At 39.7% G+C, this 16,350-nt stretch overlaps 1 protein-coding gene across 1 annotated transcript in view; it reads left to right on the top strand.

Annotated features, from left to right (window-relative positions):
• The window catches only part of ZCWPW2 (zinc finger CW-type and PWWP domain containing 2), a 139,071-nt gene extending 127,417 nt beyond the window's left edge, over positions 1-11,654 (top strand). Inside the window, 3 exon segments of the mRNA XM_073810930.1 lie at positions 437-504; positions 7,150-7,274; positions 11,016-11,654. Coding sequence (XP_073667031.1) covers positions 437-504; positions 7,150-7,274; positions 11,016-11,177 — 355 coding nt within the window. The 3' untranslated portion in view covers positions 11,178-11,654.
• Positions 11,655-16,350: the final 4,696 nt, after the last annotated feature.

Raw genomic sequence — 16,350 nt, forward strand, 5'->3', positions numbered from 1 at the left:
TCTCAAGATCTGGTTAGAGAAAATGCGTTTGAACAGATGTTTTCTGACTCTAAATCAGCAACATGGTGTAGTGGGAAAAGCATGGATTTTGCAGTCTGACAGAATTTAGTACTGTCACGTTCAACCATTTTCCTATGTTGTCAAATTTCTTAGTTCCTCTGAGTAACAATTGGTAGGTTTTTGGAGGGAGGATTACACGAAAAAGGCTGTGTAAGGTGCTGGGTAGATTACTAGTGGTTTTCACCTAGTGAGAGCTCAGATCAGTATTATTTTGTTTTTCACTGCCTTACTTACTGTGTACAACAACAAAGAAAAAGTACCCCAAGTTAGGAAATATATACTCATAATTTACAGTTACCAATGAATATGCATGAACAGTTATTTAAATATACATGCCTGATCTTTTGAAAATAAATCTGTCAAATTCTTTTTCTAGGAAAGCTATTTTAAAATCATCTTTTGAAAATGTTTGTTCAGATGATGCCTTATCAAAGGAAAACATGGGTATGTGAAGGCCTGTCCTGCTTTTAGTTCTTTTACCTGTATTTAATTTCACCACATATAATTGTATTCCTTTGAAGAAAAAAAAATGTACATGTATACATATATGAGAAACATTAATGGGTTTTTGGTATTGATTTACATACTAGGGATTTTCAATTGTCTTCAGGTTTCTATTCCCTCGAATTAAATTTTCTCTGGCTTTGTCATATATTTAATTTTTTAAAATAAAGCATCAGCAGTTGTGGAAGGAAATACCAGCATCAATACGCTTCGATCCAGACTTATCTATTCCACATTTATTGGGGTCCTAGGGGTGCCAAAGGGGGAGAAGGAAGAAAAGCAGCAGCCTGGGGCTTCCAGCTGAATTAATTGCCATTGGAGTTAGACCACAGTAGGGAGAATGTCGCCTGCAGGGAGAAGGTCTTCACTTTCAAAAGCACTTTACTTTTCCTACATTTTCGTTGGTCTTGAAAAGCAGGCACATGCTTGTTTGCTAGGTGGAACTTTGGCAGCCATACAAAGAGGTTTCAAAGCCAGTTAAACCCAGAGAAGTCATTGTGCCACACTCCCTCTCCTTGAAGCCACTCCAAGACCCTACGGGGCTCTCATTTCCATTGGCTAAATACGCCATTTGTTTTCAGTCTCAGTAAAAGAAAGGAAAGCAGGCAGAGGAAGGACGAGGTAGGTTTTTTTTTTTTTTGCGCGGTACGGCGGGGCTCTCACTTATTGTGGCCTCTCCTGTTGCGGAACACAGGCTCCGGACGCGCAGGCTCAGTGGCCATGGCTCACGGGCCTAGCTGCTCCGCGGCATGTGGGATCTTCCCGGACCGGGGCACGAACCCGTGTCCCCCACATCGGCAGGCGGACTCTCAACCACTGCACCACCAGGGAAGCCCGAGGTAGTTATTTTTTAAAAAGAAATTTCTTTGGCTCCTCTCCTAAACCACTACAAAATTCTGTTGTTTCTATCTCTTCTTAAACTTATTCTGCTACTGCTTTCCCGCTATTTAAGGTGCTTTTTTTCTTTTTTGGTTATTTTGTTCCTTTGCCTCACATGATCAGTTCAGATATTCCTGTAGAAATATCAAAAGTCATTTTAGACCTAGGCTGAGTTACCACCAGGTGACCCTGATAGTACAGCTGGATCCTTCTCCTCTCCAACTAGCACAGGATCCTACAGAAGAAATTCATGCCTGCCAGGAATCCACTGACTGGAAATGACTCTTCCATGTAAATGAGTGAACACATCTCAGTAGTCTTCCACTAAAGGGAAGCCCTGTCAGTAGTCTCATGTTCTGTATGGCTCTGAAAGTCTCAGTAGTTAATTGTTAAAATAGTTTACCTGATCAGTGTTCCACTCCTCAATCCCATTTGAACTAAAGAACAGAAACATCTAGTCTTCTGTGTTCTTTGTAAGAGCTGACTACTTCCTGAAAGAGTAGTTCTGTTTCAGTAGTTTGTACCCTCCTCAAATTTTTTACCCACTACCCATATTTCTGTGGATCCCTTGATGCAGGCCTCTGAGATCTCTCATTTCTTCTTAGCTTAAGGTAGGATCAGTCCTAGATCGAGCAACAGAAGAAAATTATACCATCAGATTCTTGAGTGTCCACCCCACTTTTGGACCCTCTTTCCTTATGCTCCCAGGTGCTAATGTGTCTCCTGTTAGTCTACTGCCCCAGCTGTGATATTCCATTATGGGTTTTATGCTCTACAGTTGCTTCTCTCTTTCCCTTAGTTAGAGATCCCAGGGAGAGTCAATTAAGTGGATCTACTTTACCTTTCCAAGTATCAGTTTCTTCATCTGTAATAAAGAGATGCAGTAGAAGCCCTCTTATCCGACAAAGAGAGGACTATTTCTGGAAAATAATAGAAAAAATTGAGGAATCATTAAATAAATTAAACTGTATATTCATGGCTGTATAAAGATTTAATCTAATGTTGGGAGGGAGAGATAAATTAGGAATTTGGGATTAACATATACACACTACTATATATGTAAAATAGGTAACCAACAAGGGCCTACTGTATAGCATAGGAAACTATATTTAATATCTTGTAATAACCTATAATGGAAAAGAATCTGGGAAAGAATATATATACACATATATATATATCATTTTGCTGTACACCTGAAACTAACACAACATTGTAAATTAACTATACTTCAATTTTAAAAAGTGGTTATAAAAAGAGATTTAATCTAAGAAATAGCTATTTGTGGAGCATGTCTGTATTTTTTTGGAGAATTGCCACCCGAAATATCTTGTATTATATTTTTTTTTCAGTGTTTAGGGACCAAAAAAAAAATAATCCATTGATGATGAAATAATAATACAATAATGATAACACCTGTAGCAGTTAGTATGTGTCCTCACTTTTCTAAACATTTCATATATATCAATTTATTTAACCCTCACAAGATCTATATGAGATAGATAAGGTAGATATTATTTTAACGCCCATTCTGTCAGTGGAGAAACTGAGGTACTTAATAGGTTACGTGACTTTTCTAAGGTCACATAGTGTCTTAAAATTAATCAAAGTTTGCAACAATTTCCTTGGTTGCTTTGAGTACCAGAAGCTTAAAGCTAAACTTATGGTTTTTCTTTACAGCACTGGTAGTTGGTCTAAGCATTTTTTAAATGTAATGCCTTTCGTATCTTCCTTAATGAATTGATTTTGACTTCTTTTATTTTCAGTCTTTCAGTTTTTGTCATTTGTTTTATTGTATCAGTGTTTTCTGTTGGTAAATACCTCATTTCTTTTTGGGAAGTAGACAGTGTATTAAACTTTTTATAGATAAAAGATTGACATAGTACCCTGGATTAACTAATAATCTACTAACATTAATTAATAAGTTAGCAAAGGATGTGTTCATTAGCTGTCTGAGATAGGTGAGCATGGCAGAGAATGGCTAATATAGGAAAGGTCTGGATGGTGGCTGAGCCCGAGTAGGAGATGAAAGCTTGAGGCCTGGGTCTGGGGTGTAAAAGGCTAACGGGGAGAAGGGTGCTGTCTCGCTATTCAAGGCAAACTTTGCCCACCTGCTCTTGGTTTGGAGTCACCTTTAACCTCTCGGCCTTTGTGCCTCCTGTTTCTGTTTGTGTCCCAGAAAGGTGTCCTCTTCTTCATTCCACTTCAGCCTGTATTTCACTCATCTCTACGTTTAAATCATGAACACGCAGAGGAGGGTTTGTGGTTACTTGAAAATAAAACAAAACCAAGTGCTTTTTCCTCCTCTTCACCCTCCTTTTCTGTAAGAATGACTTCAAAATTTCAACATTGAAATGGCCCTGAAAGTTTATTTAAGATGCTATTTTTCAGTGCCAGGTTTGAAATAACCCAGCCAAGTGGCCTCGTTATATAAGGGAGGAAACAGCTTCTTTAGACATTTAATAGAGAAATAGAGAGTAAAGAAAACTTCATAAATATACATTTGAAGGCTTTTAAAATAGTGACTGATTGGACTTCCCTGGTGGCGCAGTGGTTAAGAATCCTCCTGCCAACGCAGGGGACACCGGTTCGATCCCTGGTCTGGGAAGATCCCACATGCTGCGGAGCAAGTAACCCTGTGCACCACAACTACTGAACCTGTGCTCTAGAGGCCGCGAGCCACAACTGCTGAGCCCACATGCCACAACTACTGAAGCCCGTGGCCCTAGAGCCTGTGCTCCGCAACAAGAGAAGCCACGACAATGAGAAGCATGCACACTGTGGGATAGGGAGGGTGGGAGGGAGACTCAAGAGGGAGATATGGGGATATATATATATATGTATAGCTGATTCACTTTGTTATAAAGCAGAAACTAACACACCATTGTAAAGCAATTATACTCCAATAGAGATGTTTAAAAAAAAAGAAGCATGCACACCACAACAAAGAGTAGCCCCCGCTCTCCGCAACTAGAGAAAGCCCACGTGTGGCAACGAAGACCCAACACAGTGAAAAATAAATAAAATATAAATAAATTTATTTTAAAAAATAGTGACTGATTTATTGAGATAAACAGTAAGTTATTTCTTATCAGGAATGGAAAAAAACACTGATTTATTTTATAAAAAGTCATTTTTAAAAGCCAGATATGGACTTCAGTATGAGAGATACTTTTTTCTTTCCTTTCCTTTTCTTTTTTTTTTTTTTCCACTTTCTCTGCATGATAGAGCAGCTATCACTCAACAAATTGAAGCAAGTTAGGAAAACTACAGGATAATGAGGATTGATAGAAGTTGATTGGTCATGCAGTTAGCACAGGCGTGCATTCTCTCTCTATCTTTGGAGGAGATCATTGACCAATTTTGATAACCTAGTTTGTAGATTACAGTAACTGCAATTTCTGAGAATTATTTTTGCACTCTCTGCGTTTACAGTATAGGAATACCCATTTAGAAAAGCAAGCCTCCTGTTGCTCTGGAAGCAGAATTTGACATCAGTCAAGTTGGTGTTATGAACCCTGGTTGATTCATGAAGTCATCCATTACTTTGTCTTCCCTTTGATCGAAAGGCAGTGTACATACTTTTCCAGATCACTTGAAAACAGAGAGCCTGCAATGGCGCTTGGCAATGACATTCATTATCATAAATTGATTGTATTTTAGTCTAGCCTTAGAAATAAAAAGAAGTTTGTGTGCCATTTTTCCTTTACAGCAGAGCTCAAAATACACCTTCTCAGCAGTGCACTGAATGTCAGTTATCAATTTCCATAGACTCAGAATGTAAAGTAGGAAAACCCAACATCTGTGAGTGGGACTGGGGAATTGGTGTGAAGATAGCCACACAGTTGTTATTAAGTGACAGGTTACTAAGTAAGAAATCTGTCATAAAGAGAGGTTAATCTCATTAACAAAACTGATTCAGTGAAAATGTACTTTCCTACAGAAAATTCTGATTCAGTAGATATGGTGTTGCATTCATATTTTTTAATAAAGTCTCCAGGTGATCCTTGTGCCCCTAGATTTTGAATATCATTGTTCTAGAATGTAATAGCTTATCCTCTGTGTTCTTAGGCTTTGGCAGTTAACACAGATCTGTGTGCTTACAACTAACATGTCAGTTACGGTTTTTGTTTGTTTGTCTTTAAACATAGGAACTGGTTTTGAGGTATGGAATGGCTTATCAGAAAGCTTCTTTCAAACTGTTTGTGAGAGTTTTCCACAAAGAAAACCTAAGACTGGCTAGATAGAGATGATGACCAGGAAGGCTCGTTGGTCTGTGGCTCTTCTCTGGGGCCCCTGACCCTTAGTAGGCACACAATAAACATTTGTTGATTAAATAAAAGAAGATGGTAATAAAATATGAATTCTTTTGAGCTGGAACGTCTCACGTTAATAATCTCTGTTTTTACCTTATAGCATGCTTAGTTTACAAGGATACCTGTGTGTGTAAACACACACACACACAAATGGATGTGTATATCATGCACAATTAAATTAATATGATTGCTGGGAACACCTTGATATATTCATTGATAATATTTTAGCGCTGAAGGGTGTGTCCTGCTTGGGTTCCATGAACTTTCAGCTGCTCTACCTCGTGTGATTTTTGGTTACTTGCCAATGAGCAGTCCATAATAGGGGTGGTGTGTCAGATTTGTATAACCAGAGTGGAAGGTGATGGGGTGTGTGTTCGTGGCCTTTCTCTTTCAATCATGCTGCCCTTGGAAGACTTCTCAGGGGCCCCATCAGTCTGTTTTGCAGAAGCAGGCCATCCGGGTCTCCTTCCCCTTATCTTTACTTCAACAAGACTTGGTATCAAATGAAAATGTTTGTTTTATTTAAATCGGGAATTCAGTTGATATTGTTAATCAGTGATTGAGTCTGTAGAGTTATAATAGGTGTTTATTTCTTTGATGGGGATATTATTTTATCTCAGCAAGTTCAATCAATTACCAGATTTTTTACATACTTACATATTTCTGTCACAGTAGCACCAAAAAACCACAATTTTTATAAGTGTGTGGGTTTTTTTTTTAATCAGATTAGGCAGTTAAGATGCATTGATATTTTGATTAGGAATAGACTAGTCTGGACTTAGCCTTGCCACTTAATTACATGGCTTCCCCTTTTAAACAGTAGCTTTAATAGTTTATTGCAGGAATTGACAAGTTGTGGCCCACGGTCCACGAGTTGCTGCCTGTTATTGTAAATAAAGTTTTATTGGGACACAGCCACTCTCATTTGGTTTAAGTGTATGTGTATGGTTTGCATCCAACAGCAGTATTGAGTAGCTGTGACAGAGACCATCTGGCCCACAAAGGCTGAAATATTTACTCTCTGGTCCTTCACAGAAAAAAAGTTGCTGACCCTCGGTCTATAAATAACAATTTAGTTTGGTGCCCTTGGCTCCTTATTTTAAAAATGCAAACTTCTAGTGAGCTTTTGATGTTTCAGGGATACTTTATAGTCTACACATAGCAAGAATGTAACCTACATTTTTCAAGGAATAATTATTCAATATAAAAGATTCACCTGGAAATCCATAGTAATTTCACATCAAGCAGAGGCCTATCTGAAAATTATACAAAGTATTTATTTTTTAATCTCATAACTTTAGAAAATGTCCTCTTTGGGGGTGGTTAATAGTATGAATTAGATTGAATTAATTAAGATATAACATTTTTGACTATATTAACGTTGTTCCTTTAGTTGTCTCTGAGACAGAACTTTTACTAAAAGAGCTGGAGCAAATGCTAGAGCAAGTGCGGGAGCCCACAGCCGCCCCTGATGAGTCCGAAGGGGAGCGCAGAGAGGAGACAGATACAGGAGAAAAGGTAGGGTCCATAGTGACCATCAGGCCTAAACAGCAACTCCAGACTCCTTAAACAGCAGAAATTGTTCCTGGATCTTCATTTTCACTATATGGGAAATGCTTTTCACTTCTGAAACTTGAGCCCTTGATTATCATGAGGTGAATAATAAACTAGTAGCCTGTTGAGAAATCAAGATGCATCTATCAGTCTTTGAAAAAAGTATATTTGAGCCAAGGAGCTCTTTTATTTTAGATATTTAAGGCTGGAATGAAGAGAGATGGAGGGGCTCACCGTCATCGAGGGGGTGCCCATCTTTACAGTCAGGAGAAGGGCCAGGACAAGAACCGCTCAGGAAACCTGCTCTACCTGGTTCATGCACAGGGTTGACCTCCATGGGGACAAACCTCATTAGTAACATCCTGGAGGTGGGGTTTTTCACTGGACTCTATTTCACCATTCTTAACCAAATTGTCTTTTTCTTTTGGTCAGCTATATTGGGCTGAGAAAGGCCATGTGTGCTTACTGTATTCAATATTTATATATGAAAACAGAAATTTTGAGTTGGTTGACACACTGCTCAGCACATCAGCTCCATGTCTGTGCAAATAAAATGAGGTACAAGCCCAGCTCATTAACACAGAGCAGCAGTGTGGCAGGTGTGAGAAAAATAAGTCATGGGGCAGACGCTTCCACAAGGTGGTACAGCTGTTCCCTATGTAGTTAGGAAGAAAAACAGCAGTGGGGAGCCCTGGAACCTTAAGGTTTCATTCCTTCTCTCATTCCCTCATTTGGGTATATAGTGTGCCTGGAGTCAGGAGGGCAGTGGATAGGAGACAGGCTCAGGATACAGTGCCTACGTGCCCATCCTGGTCCTGCCAGTGAGGATTTGGGGGACTTGGCAAGGTTGCCTAGCCAAGGGTGAAACAAGGCAAACCAGGAAAAGTGCTTTGCAGAGTAATTGACACCTAAGGTTGGCTGTTATTACAGATGAGAATTGTCAGTGGCAGCCGCTGGAGAGAGTATGAGCTAAGAATTTGTCACTTTGTCTCTTTTCCCATATTCTCACTTTGCGGAACTACCCATCCCCAAGTCTGTCTATTCTGAGATGCAGAAAAGGTGGATTTGTAAGTGGACAAGGTTGTTTACCCACTTTGGCTGATTTCATTCAGAACTTCAAGAAGAATAAAGATGATTCTTAAATACCTTCTTGACTGAGTTAGAAATCAAGAAATATACAGAATTTACAGTTGAGATCAAAATGTCAAGGAAAATAAAATTAATGATAAAAACACTTGCTGAGCTGAAAAACATAAATGTTTTCTTGGTCAGCGATACCAACTTGTACTTGAATTTCCATGGGTTGTGAATGCCATTTTTCCAATTAGAGTTCCTTTTTTAAAAAAAAAAAAACAAAAAACAAAAAACTTGTTGTCTCTATATAGATCCTACCCTTTGTAGAACAAGAGCTATAGATTGGTGATATATATGTTGTATACATGTAGTTAATATACAAATTATTCTTTTCTAGCAAATGTGTGTTCTGTTTAAGCACCATATGGATTTTTGCAGTGGTTTTTCTTTTTTTTCAGTCTTATCAGTTTGTCTTTTCAAAAATACAGCCAGGGGCTTCCCTGGTGGCACAGTGGTTGAGAGTCTGCCTGCCGATGCAGGGGACACGGGTTCGTGACCCAGTCTGGGAAGATCCCACATGCCACGGAGCGGCTGGGCCCGTGAGCCATGGTCGCTGAGCCTGCGCGTCTTGAGCCTGTGCTCTGCAACGGGAGAGGCCACAACAGTAAGAGCCCCGCGCACCGCAAAAAAAAAAAAAAATACAGCCAGGTTGATTTTTATAGAAATGTCCTGGAGCTTTTACAGCCACAGAATTGGCTTCTATTTTGCCATTATAACTAGTAACTTCATAGAACAGAAAATTACTTCTGATTTTTATTTCTTAAGGTAAAATACATAGTTTTTATACATCACCAGCCAGGAGCTTGCTCTTTGTTTTAGATTCTTGTAATATTTTATGCTTTCAAAGTCATTTAGAAATTATAAAATTTAACCGTTTTAACTTGCTGGTAGTAGGCAGGTGAGTGCCACCTGCTGACTGGTTCATAAGCTTCTCTCCACACTGAGCTTTACAAGTCTGGAATTCATGGCAGGTTCAGGGTACTTAGGGCCTTGTTCACTTTTAAATAAGGAGAATAGCAATGAGACCAACTGTCAAAGCTGGAGCAGTTTACAGCTTAAAAATAAAAAAATGATCACCTAAGGGATTTCTTTTTTTTGTTAGTAGGAAAAATTAATATATCTTCCAAAGGTAATACCACTTAACACTGAAGATGTGTTTTGTTTTTAGGAGAAAATGGCCTTTACAAACTAACACATCAAAAGGAGCCATCTGATAATTTTAAAGTTCTGAGCATGTTTATTCTCTGGGCAGATAGTGTTTGAGCTATTTTCAAAGTTGTACATTTGATGATGTTTTCATCATTCATTTCATGTATGAGGTTTCAGGTGGATTACTCTCAAGCATTTATACCAGTGAATTGAGAGTAGCAACATGAACAAAAAGCATACACACATGGATAATCAAAATCCATTTCTATTTGTCGTTGAGATTATTTTCCTCAGTAGAGTCACCTTTCTAATTAATTTATGTTCTTAGCTAATATTAACACTAGTTGACATGACCTGACGTGGAAAAAAATGGGAAGGAATTAATTTCAGATTATTATAAGAATCCACCTGAATAATTCACAAATTAGATAGTCCATATACAGATAAGACAGAGTTTACTGAATAATAATTATTTTAATAATTATTGTAATGAAAGGTACATTTTTGATACATGGAAGCACTTGTCTAAACTGCATGTATTCTTTTTTAATTTATTTATTTATTTATTTTTGGCTGTGTCAGGGCTTTGTTGCTGCACGTGGGCTTTCTCTGGTTGCAGCGAGCTCTTCGTTGCAGTGCAGAGGCTTCTCATTGCAGTGGCTTCTCTTGTTGCGGAGCACAGGCCCTAGGTGTACAGGCTTCAGTAGTTGCGGCACATGGGCTCAGTAGTTGTGGCTCATGGGCTCTAGAGTGCAGGCTGAGTAGTTGTGGCGCATGGGCTTAGTTGCCCTGCGGCATGTGGGATCTTCCCAGAGCAGGGCTCGAACCTGTGTCCCCTGCATTGGCAGACGGATTCTTAACCACTGCACCACCAGGGAAGTCCCATAAACTGCATGTATTTTTTTTCTTTCATTGTGTGGGAAGTTACCTCTGCCTTTAATGACCCTTGAAGTTGTAAATCTCGTGTGTGTGTGTGTGTTTGCATTGTTTTTACCTGTGTTCTTTCCCACTAAGCTAGCACACACTCTCACTGTTCATAAAGAATGCAGATGCTTATGAGAAAATGAGAACAGAAAAGTGTGACTAAAACAGTTTTAACTTGTATTCCCCATAGTAATCATTTTTAAAATAAACAAATATAGAAAACTCTCAGAAGTTTAATTTTAATGACCACATTTTGCCAAAGCATAAAATTAAAACTAACTAAAAATGTGTGATGTTGGAGAGTAGAGACAGGACCAAATACTGTGTTATTTTTACACTCACACACTTACTGTACGTTATACTTTATGTGGGGATCATTATTTGACCACCAGCAAATGGAACACCTTCTTAAGGAGTTACTGACAACTTTATGTTTTGTTCAAATAATTAAGCCTGGTCTTCAAGTAAATTTGATGACTTGTATGATTATTTTTACAGTTATCGAAATGTGGCCCTGAAGCTCCTGTTGGCAGCTCGCTTGAGAACCACTGTGACGAGGACTATCTTGTAATTGATGGGCTAAGATTAAAAGCTGGAGAATGTATTGAAAATATAACTAACAAGTTTAAAGAAATAGATGCGTTGATGTCTGCATTTTAGGGCATTACAGATATTTTCAAAAGTTAATTATAAAAACATTTACATCTTTACATTTTCCCAAAGTCAAAACTTAAAAATGTTTAGTGAAATAGGTATACATTACACTGAAGTTGTTATTTCTAATAACTTTCTACTTCGTGTTTTGAAAATATCCATTGTTTTGAGAGTCAATCAAATGGTAATTAAGTTAGTGTTATAAATTTAGAATCTGAGAAACCCTGATATTTGTATTTGTAGGGTTTTTTTCTTGTTTGCCTTAATTTTAAAATGGCTTATGAAACCTACTTCACAAATACATGCTTTACAATGATTATTTAGGCCCTTTGTTCAAATGTGGCTAACTGTTAAAATGACTGCCAATGCTATTATAATTCTTACAGATATTTCAAATCTAATATACTTAGAGAATGTGAATTTGTAGTAGAAAGAAGCTACTGTAAAATAAAAGGAAATAATAAAAAATGGTTGTGTAATAGAGTTGGAGCTTTTCTTAAAAAACAAAAATGTCAATTGCCTTATTATACTGGAAACAATCTTTTCAGCTACAGTTCCCTAACTGAGTAACAGAGTCTATGAAGGGTCTTTGGAAGATTAGAATCCTGGACCCTTCCCCACTGAATCAGTATCTCTGGAGGTGAGGATGGGAAAATGTAATTTAAAATATATAGAGGTAAGTTAAACGTATTCACTCTAGAAAAATCTAAACAATATACAAAAGTAAAAGGTACATCCTGCAGTACCACTTCCTTAACATCCCCCCTGGAGCCCCATTCCTTAGAGGTCCCCATGAATGGTTTCGGTGGGTGTCCTTCTCACTCATGTTCTGTGCTCATCAACTTGTGTGTCTGCGCATCCATCTCCAGTTCTAGCTCTGGCTCCCTCTCTATACCTCCCTCTCCCTGGGGGCAGGGGTAGGGGAAAGGGCATTCCACGCACATAAAAACAAAAACCAAAGCTTAAGCAGAGAAGAAAAGAGAGCATCTGGGCCCTGGTGTTGGTTGAAGTAGCTGGAGTGGAGTGTGATGGGGGGAAGTTGAGCCACAGCAGATGAGGAGGCTGTGTACCCAGGCTAAGCAACCTGGGGAAGAGGTTCAAACATTTGAGGAAACTCACAGCAGTGCAGTGTGGGTGAGTGAGCAGGAGAGACCGTGGAGTCAAGAGCATCAGCGGGCAGGCTACTTGGTAATTTGGTTGTGAGAGCATGGGAGCCTGTATTATGGTGGTACCTTGATGGAGAGAGGCAGGTAGAGTCAGGCTCGATTAACATGAGTGGATGATCAGGACTTGGAGATTGGATATAGGCATGGGACCAGGTTTCTGGTGTTCACAGTGCTGTTCACTGAGGTAGGAACACATGCATATTAGAAACGTAGGACACATGTCAACTTTGGGCCAAACTGTGTAAGTTCAGCTGAGAGTCTAGGCTGTTAATGCTTTAACAAAATCTATGTTTCAGCACCACACTACGAACCAGAGTGACTAGGAACAGTCTCTCCACACATCGTATTTCAATTCTAAGTGGTTTAAAACAGTGAAGGCTAAGGCTTCCTTTTTCTTCCAGCTGAATTTACTCCAGAGTATTTTAGAAAAACTCTTTCACTTTTCCTTAGCACTATGATTTTATATTCACAGCCTACGAAATATCTCAAAAGTAATTGATCCCATTGTGTGTTACTCCTTAGAATCAACTATAAAAATAACTTCAACTGTATTTGCAAGACTTTATCCACAATTCAGGTGTTTAATCTAAACCCCAACTAGTAGGTCGGTTAGATCACTTATGGCTAATTCCTCTTGGTGGAGCAGCCGGTGCTTATCAAAGTGAGAGTCCGTACGTAAGATGCTGAAATTTCCAGACTGAATTCGACTCTGCAGTGGTCTAAGTGATAGAGTCTGGAATGTCCACTGGAGTCTTTGTGAGCTTGGGCAGCTCAAAATGATGCTGCGAACAAACATTTGAGTTGGCTCTTCGGCAGAGGAAACTGCAGTCTCCTTCCAAGAAGAGGCTGGGGGAGCCTCTGTTCATGTGAAGATACAGGCTTTCAAATTTCCAGATGCCATGTGCCCAGGAAGAGGATGAAGGTGCAGTCAACTAACATCTCTGTCCTCAGGGCTGAGAATCACACGTGGCTGAAGACCCTCCCCGCAGATAACATCCCATGTGGAAACAGAATGCCTGCCTTCAGATCCCGGTGCTGCCATCAACTAGCTGGGAGACCCGAGACAAGTTATTGAACTTCTTCGAGCCTAGGCTTCTTTCCATCTGTAGAGTGGAGGTTACTGTGAAAGGAAACATAATAAGCTACATAAAGTGTGTGTAACAATTGGAACACATGGAAAAGATGCAAGTTATGACTATGAATGTCATTGGCTCAGAGCCTTTCTCTTCTGACTGCCGCTGCCACGCTCCTCTGGGTCCTAATAGACTAACATCTTCCTTTCAGCACAGCCAGAGGTGACACCTACTTCTGCGGGTCTGGGACCAAGGATATGATTAGCTGCCTTCTAGGGCAGGCGTAGAGGTGAGCAGTACCCTACGTTTATAGCCAGAGCATCTAGTTGTGCCCCAAGGAAAACATTGTAAGGAAATTGCATCTGCCTTCCAAGGGAAGTTAAACTCTATGTACACTAGTTACACCAGGTTTGATATGTGAGGTGTAAGGCAATATGTCAGGGCCTTCTGCCCAAGCATTTGGATTCGAGTAAGAGCCCCTCTTTGTCCAGTTTGAGGAGGCTACCTGATCCTTTTTGGAATGATTTGGGCCAAGTCATCCCAGTCTACAGCCTCCATGAACTTAGGGAGGGTCAGCACCCATTGGAAGCTGAGTCCCCAGTTAGACCTGCAGACGCTGTAGAGTTGAGCACTGAAGCCAGCTCCGTTACCCTATATTCTAGGAAGACCTGGTCCATCTGCCCCATGCTAGAAGCCGAATTCATTCAGGGATTTCCATTGGTAAGAGGCTTAGCTCTATCTTTACTGGAGACAAACTGTGTACATTGAATGGATTAGTCTCTTTTTGCCTCCAGTGGGACAAAGTCTTGCAAGAGTCTGTAATGTCTATAGCCTTGACCTTACTGGCTCTGCAGTGGAGGCCAATGGGCCACAGTTAGTTAACCCATCTACTATAGACCTAGGCGCTACAAAGTCATAAACTTTGCAGATCAGTCTAGAGTCTTTGTGGAAAAAAATGGTGGTTTGCTCGTATGGACACCAGGGGGGGAAGTGGCAGGGGGGGCGGGGTGGTGGTGGTGGAATGAACTGGGAGATTGGGATTGACATATATACACTAATATGTATAAAATGGATAACTAATAACCTGTTGTATAAAAAATATATATACAAAAAAAATGGTTGTTTGCTCTTTCTAGAAGAACCTTGCATTCATGAATCTGAGGTGACCTGTGTAGTGCTTTAGGTCAGGGGTCCCCAACCTCCGGGCCACGGACCAGTACCCATTAGGAACTGGGCCGCACAGCAGGAGGTGAGCAGCAGGCGATCTAGCGAAGCTTGTCTGTACTTATAGCTGCTCCCCATAGCTTGCATTACCGCCTGAGCTCCGCCTCCTGTCAGCATTATGGTGAGTTGCATAATTATTTCATTATATATTATAATGTAATAATAAGAGAAATAAAGTGCACAATAAATGTAATGTGCTTGAGTCATCCTGAAACCATCCCCCTCCCTGGGTCCGTGGAAAAACTATCTTCCACGAGACAGGTCCCTGGTGCCAAAAAGGTTGGGGACTGCTGCTTTAAGTAGAACCAGATCATTCTGCCATCTACTGCCTTTACCAAATAGCAGGTAATCTATGACTCCACCGTATTGGGGCTGACAAATGGTAGCATTTTGTTCCAGATACTTCCAGACCAGTAGAATTTGCTGTGGCCCTTCCAAAGGATGAAGGTAAGATTTTGAAAATTTTTGAAATGATCAAGTCCTATTCTATCATTTTTCTCTCTGTTGGGTCCCAACAGGAGAAATAGTACAATTTAAAAATTCTAATATTTCTTTAGGGCTGAACCAGTTCTTGATACCTCTCAGTAGAGTTCTAGAAGAGTTGGTTAGTACAGATAAATTTGGTCTTAAGGTCCAAGTGCAACATTCTCTGTGAACAAATCTAAATATTAGGATTTTTCCATCCACTGATTTGTTGCATGGTAAAATCACTCAAAGAAGTGAGCAACATAACCAAAGGAAAGGGCAGACAGAGAAAATTTTTGAAAGAATGAGTTGTTTGCTTTTAAATGCATACAGTAAGTTACTACAAGGAAGAGATGCGCTCAAAACAGAAACCAAACAAAAGAAAAGAACAGTTTGCAAGCAGCCCAGAAGTTGCTACTTAGAAAATAAAACTGTTATCTTCAGCCAGTCTAGGCAGGAAAAGATTCTTAAATTAAGATACAGCCTGGGGACAAAGATTAAGTCCAGGGAATGGTTGTTGAATTATATAACAGGAAAGACAAAGACCAAATTCAGGTGACTTGCAAGAAAACATGGCTTCAGGGCAAAGACCCAATCAGGGGTGTGGCTGTAACACTGCAAAATATGACAAAATGACTTTTTGTAGCTCTTTCAGCTGGACAGAGGCATGGGTCCACAGCCACTGGATGTGCCCAAAGTGTGCTAGTAATTCAAATCTGGAGAGAAACGTGTCTTGAAAAACATTGTGATTTTAACACATGGAATGAACTGCAATCAAATCCATAGAAAGCCCACTAAGTTGTAGAGAGAGTGATATTACCAAAGTCCTACCAGCCTGAACTAAAGAGACTGAAACACTTTTTGAGTGTGTCCAATTTTCTTCAGGTGGGAAGCAGGCTGGGAAAACGTAGCCACCAATGAAAGGTATAATTTTCAGTGTCCTCTTCAGAAGCAATGAGGAACATGATGGCAAGGGTATCTTGGGACAGAGCCGGGAGCTGTAGAGAGCATGGACTGTGGGTCCCAACCCTTACCCCCTCCCCCATCCACTCCTCCCTTTCCCATGGGAACAGAACCAAGATCCAATCAAGAAACACTTCCTATAATGGCCTATATGGGAAAAGAATCTAAAAATTGGATATATGTATAACTGGTTCACTTTGTTGTATACCTGAAACTAATACAGCATTGTAAATCAACTGTACTCCAATAAAATTTTTTAAAAAAAGAATTAAAAAATATATATATTAA

The sequence above is a fragment of the Tursiops truncatus genome, chromosome 10 (genome assembly GCF_011762595.2).
Source record: "Tursiops truncatus isolate mTurTru1 chromosome 10, mTurTru1.mat.Y, whole genome shotgun sequence".
In the NCBI taxonomy this organism is placed as follows: Eukaryota; Metazoa; Chordata; class Mammalia; order Artiodactyla; family Delphinidae; genus Tursiops; species Tursiops truncatus.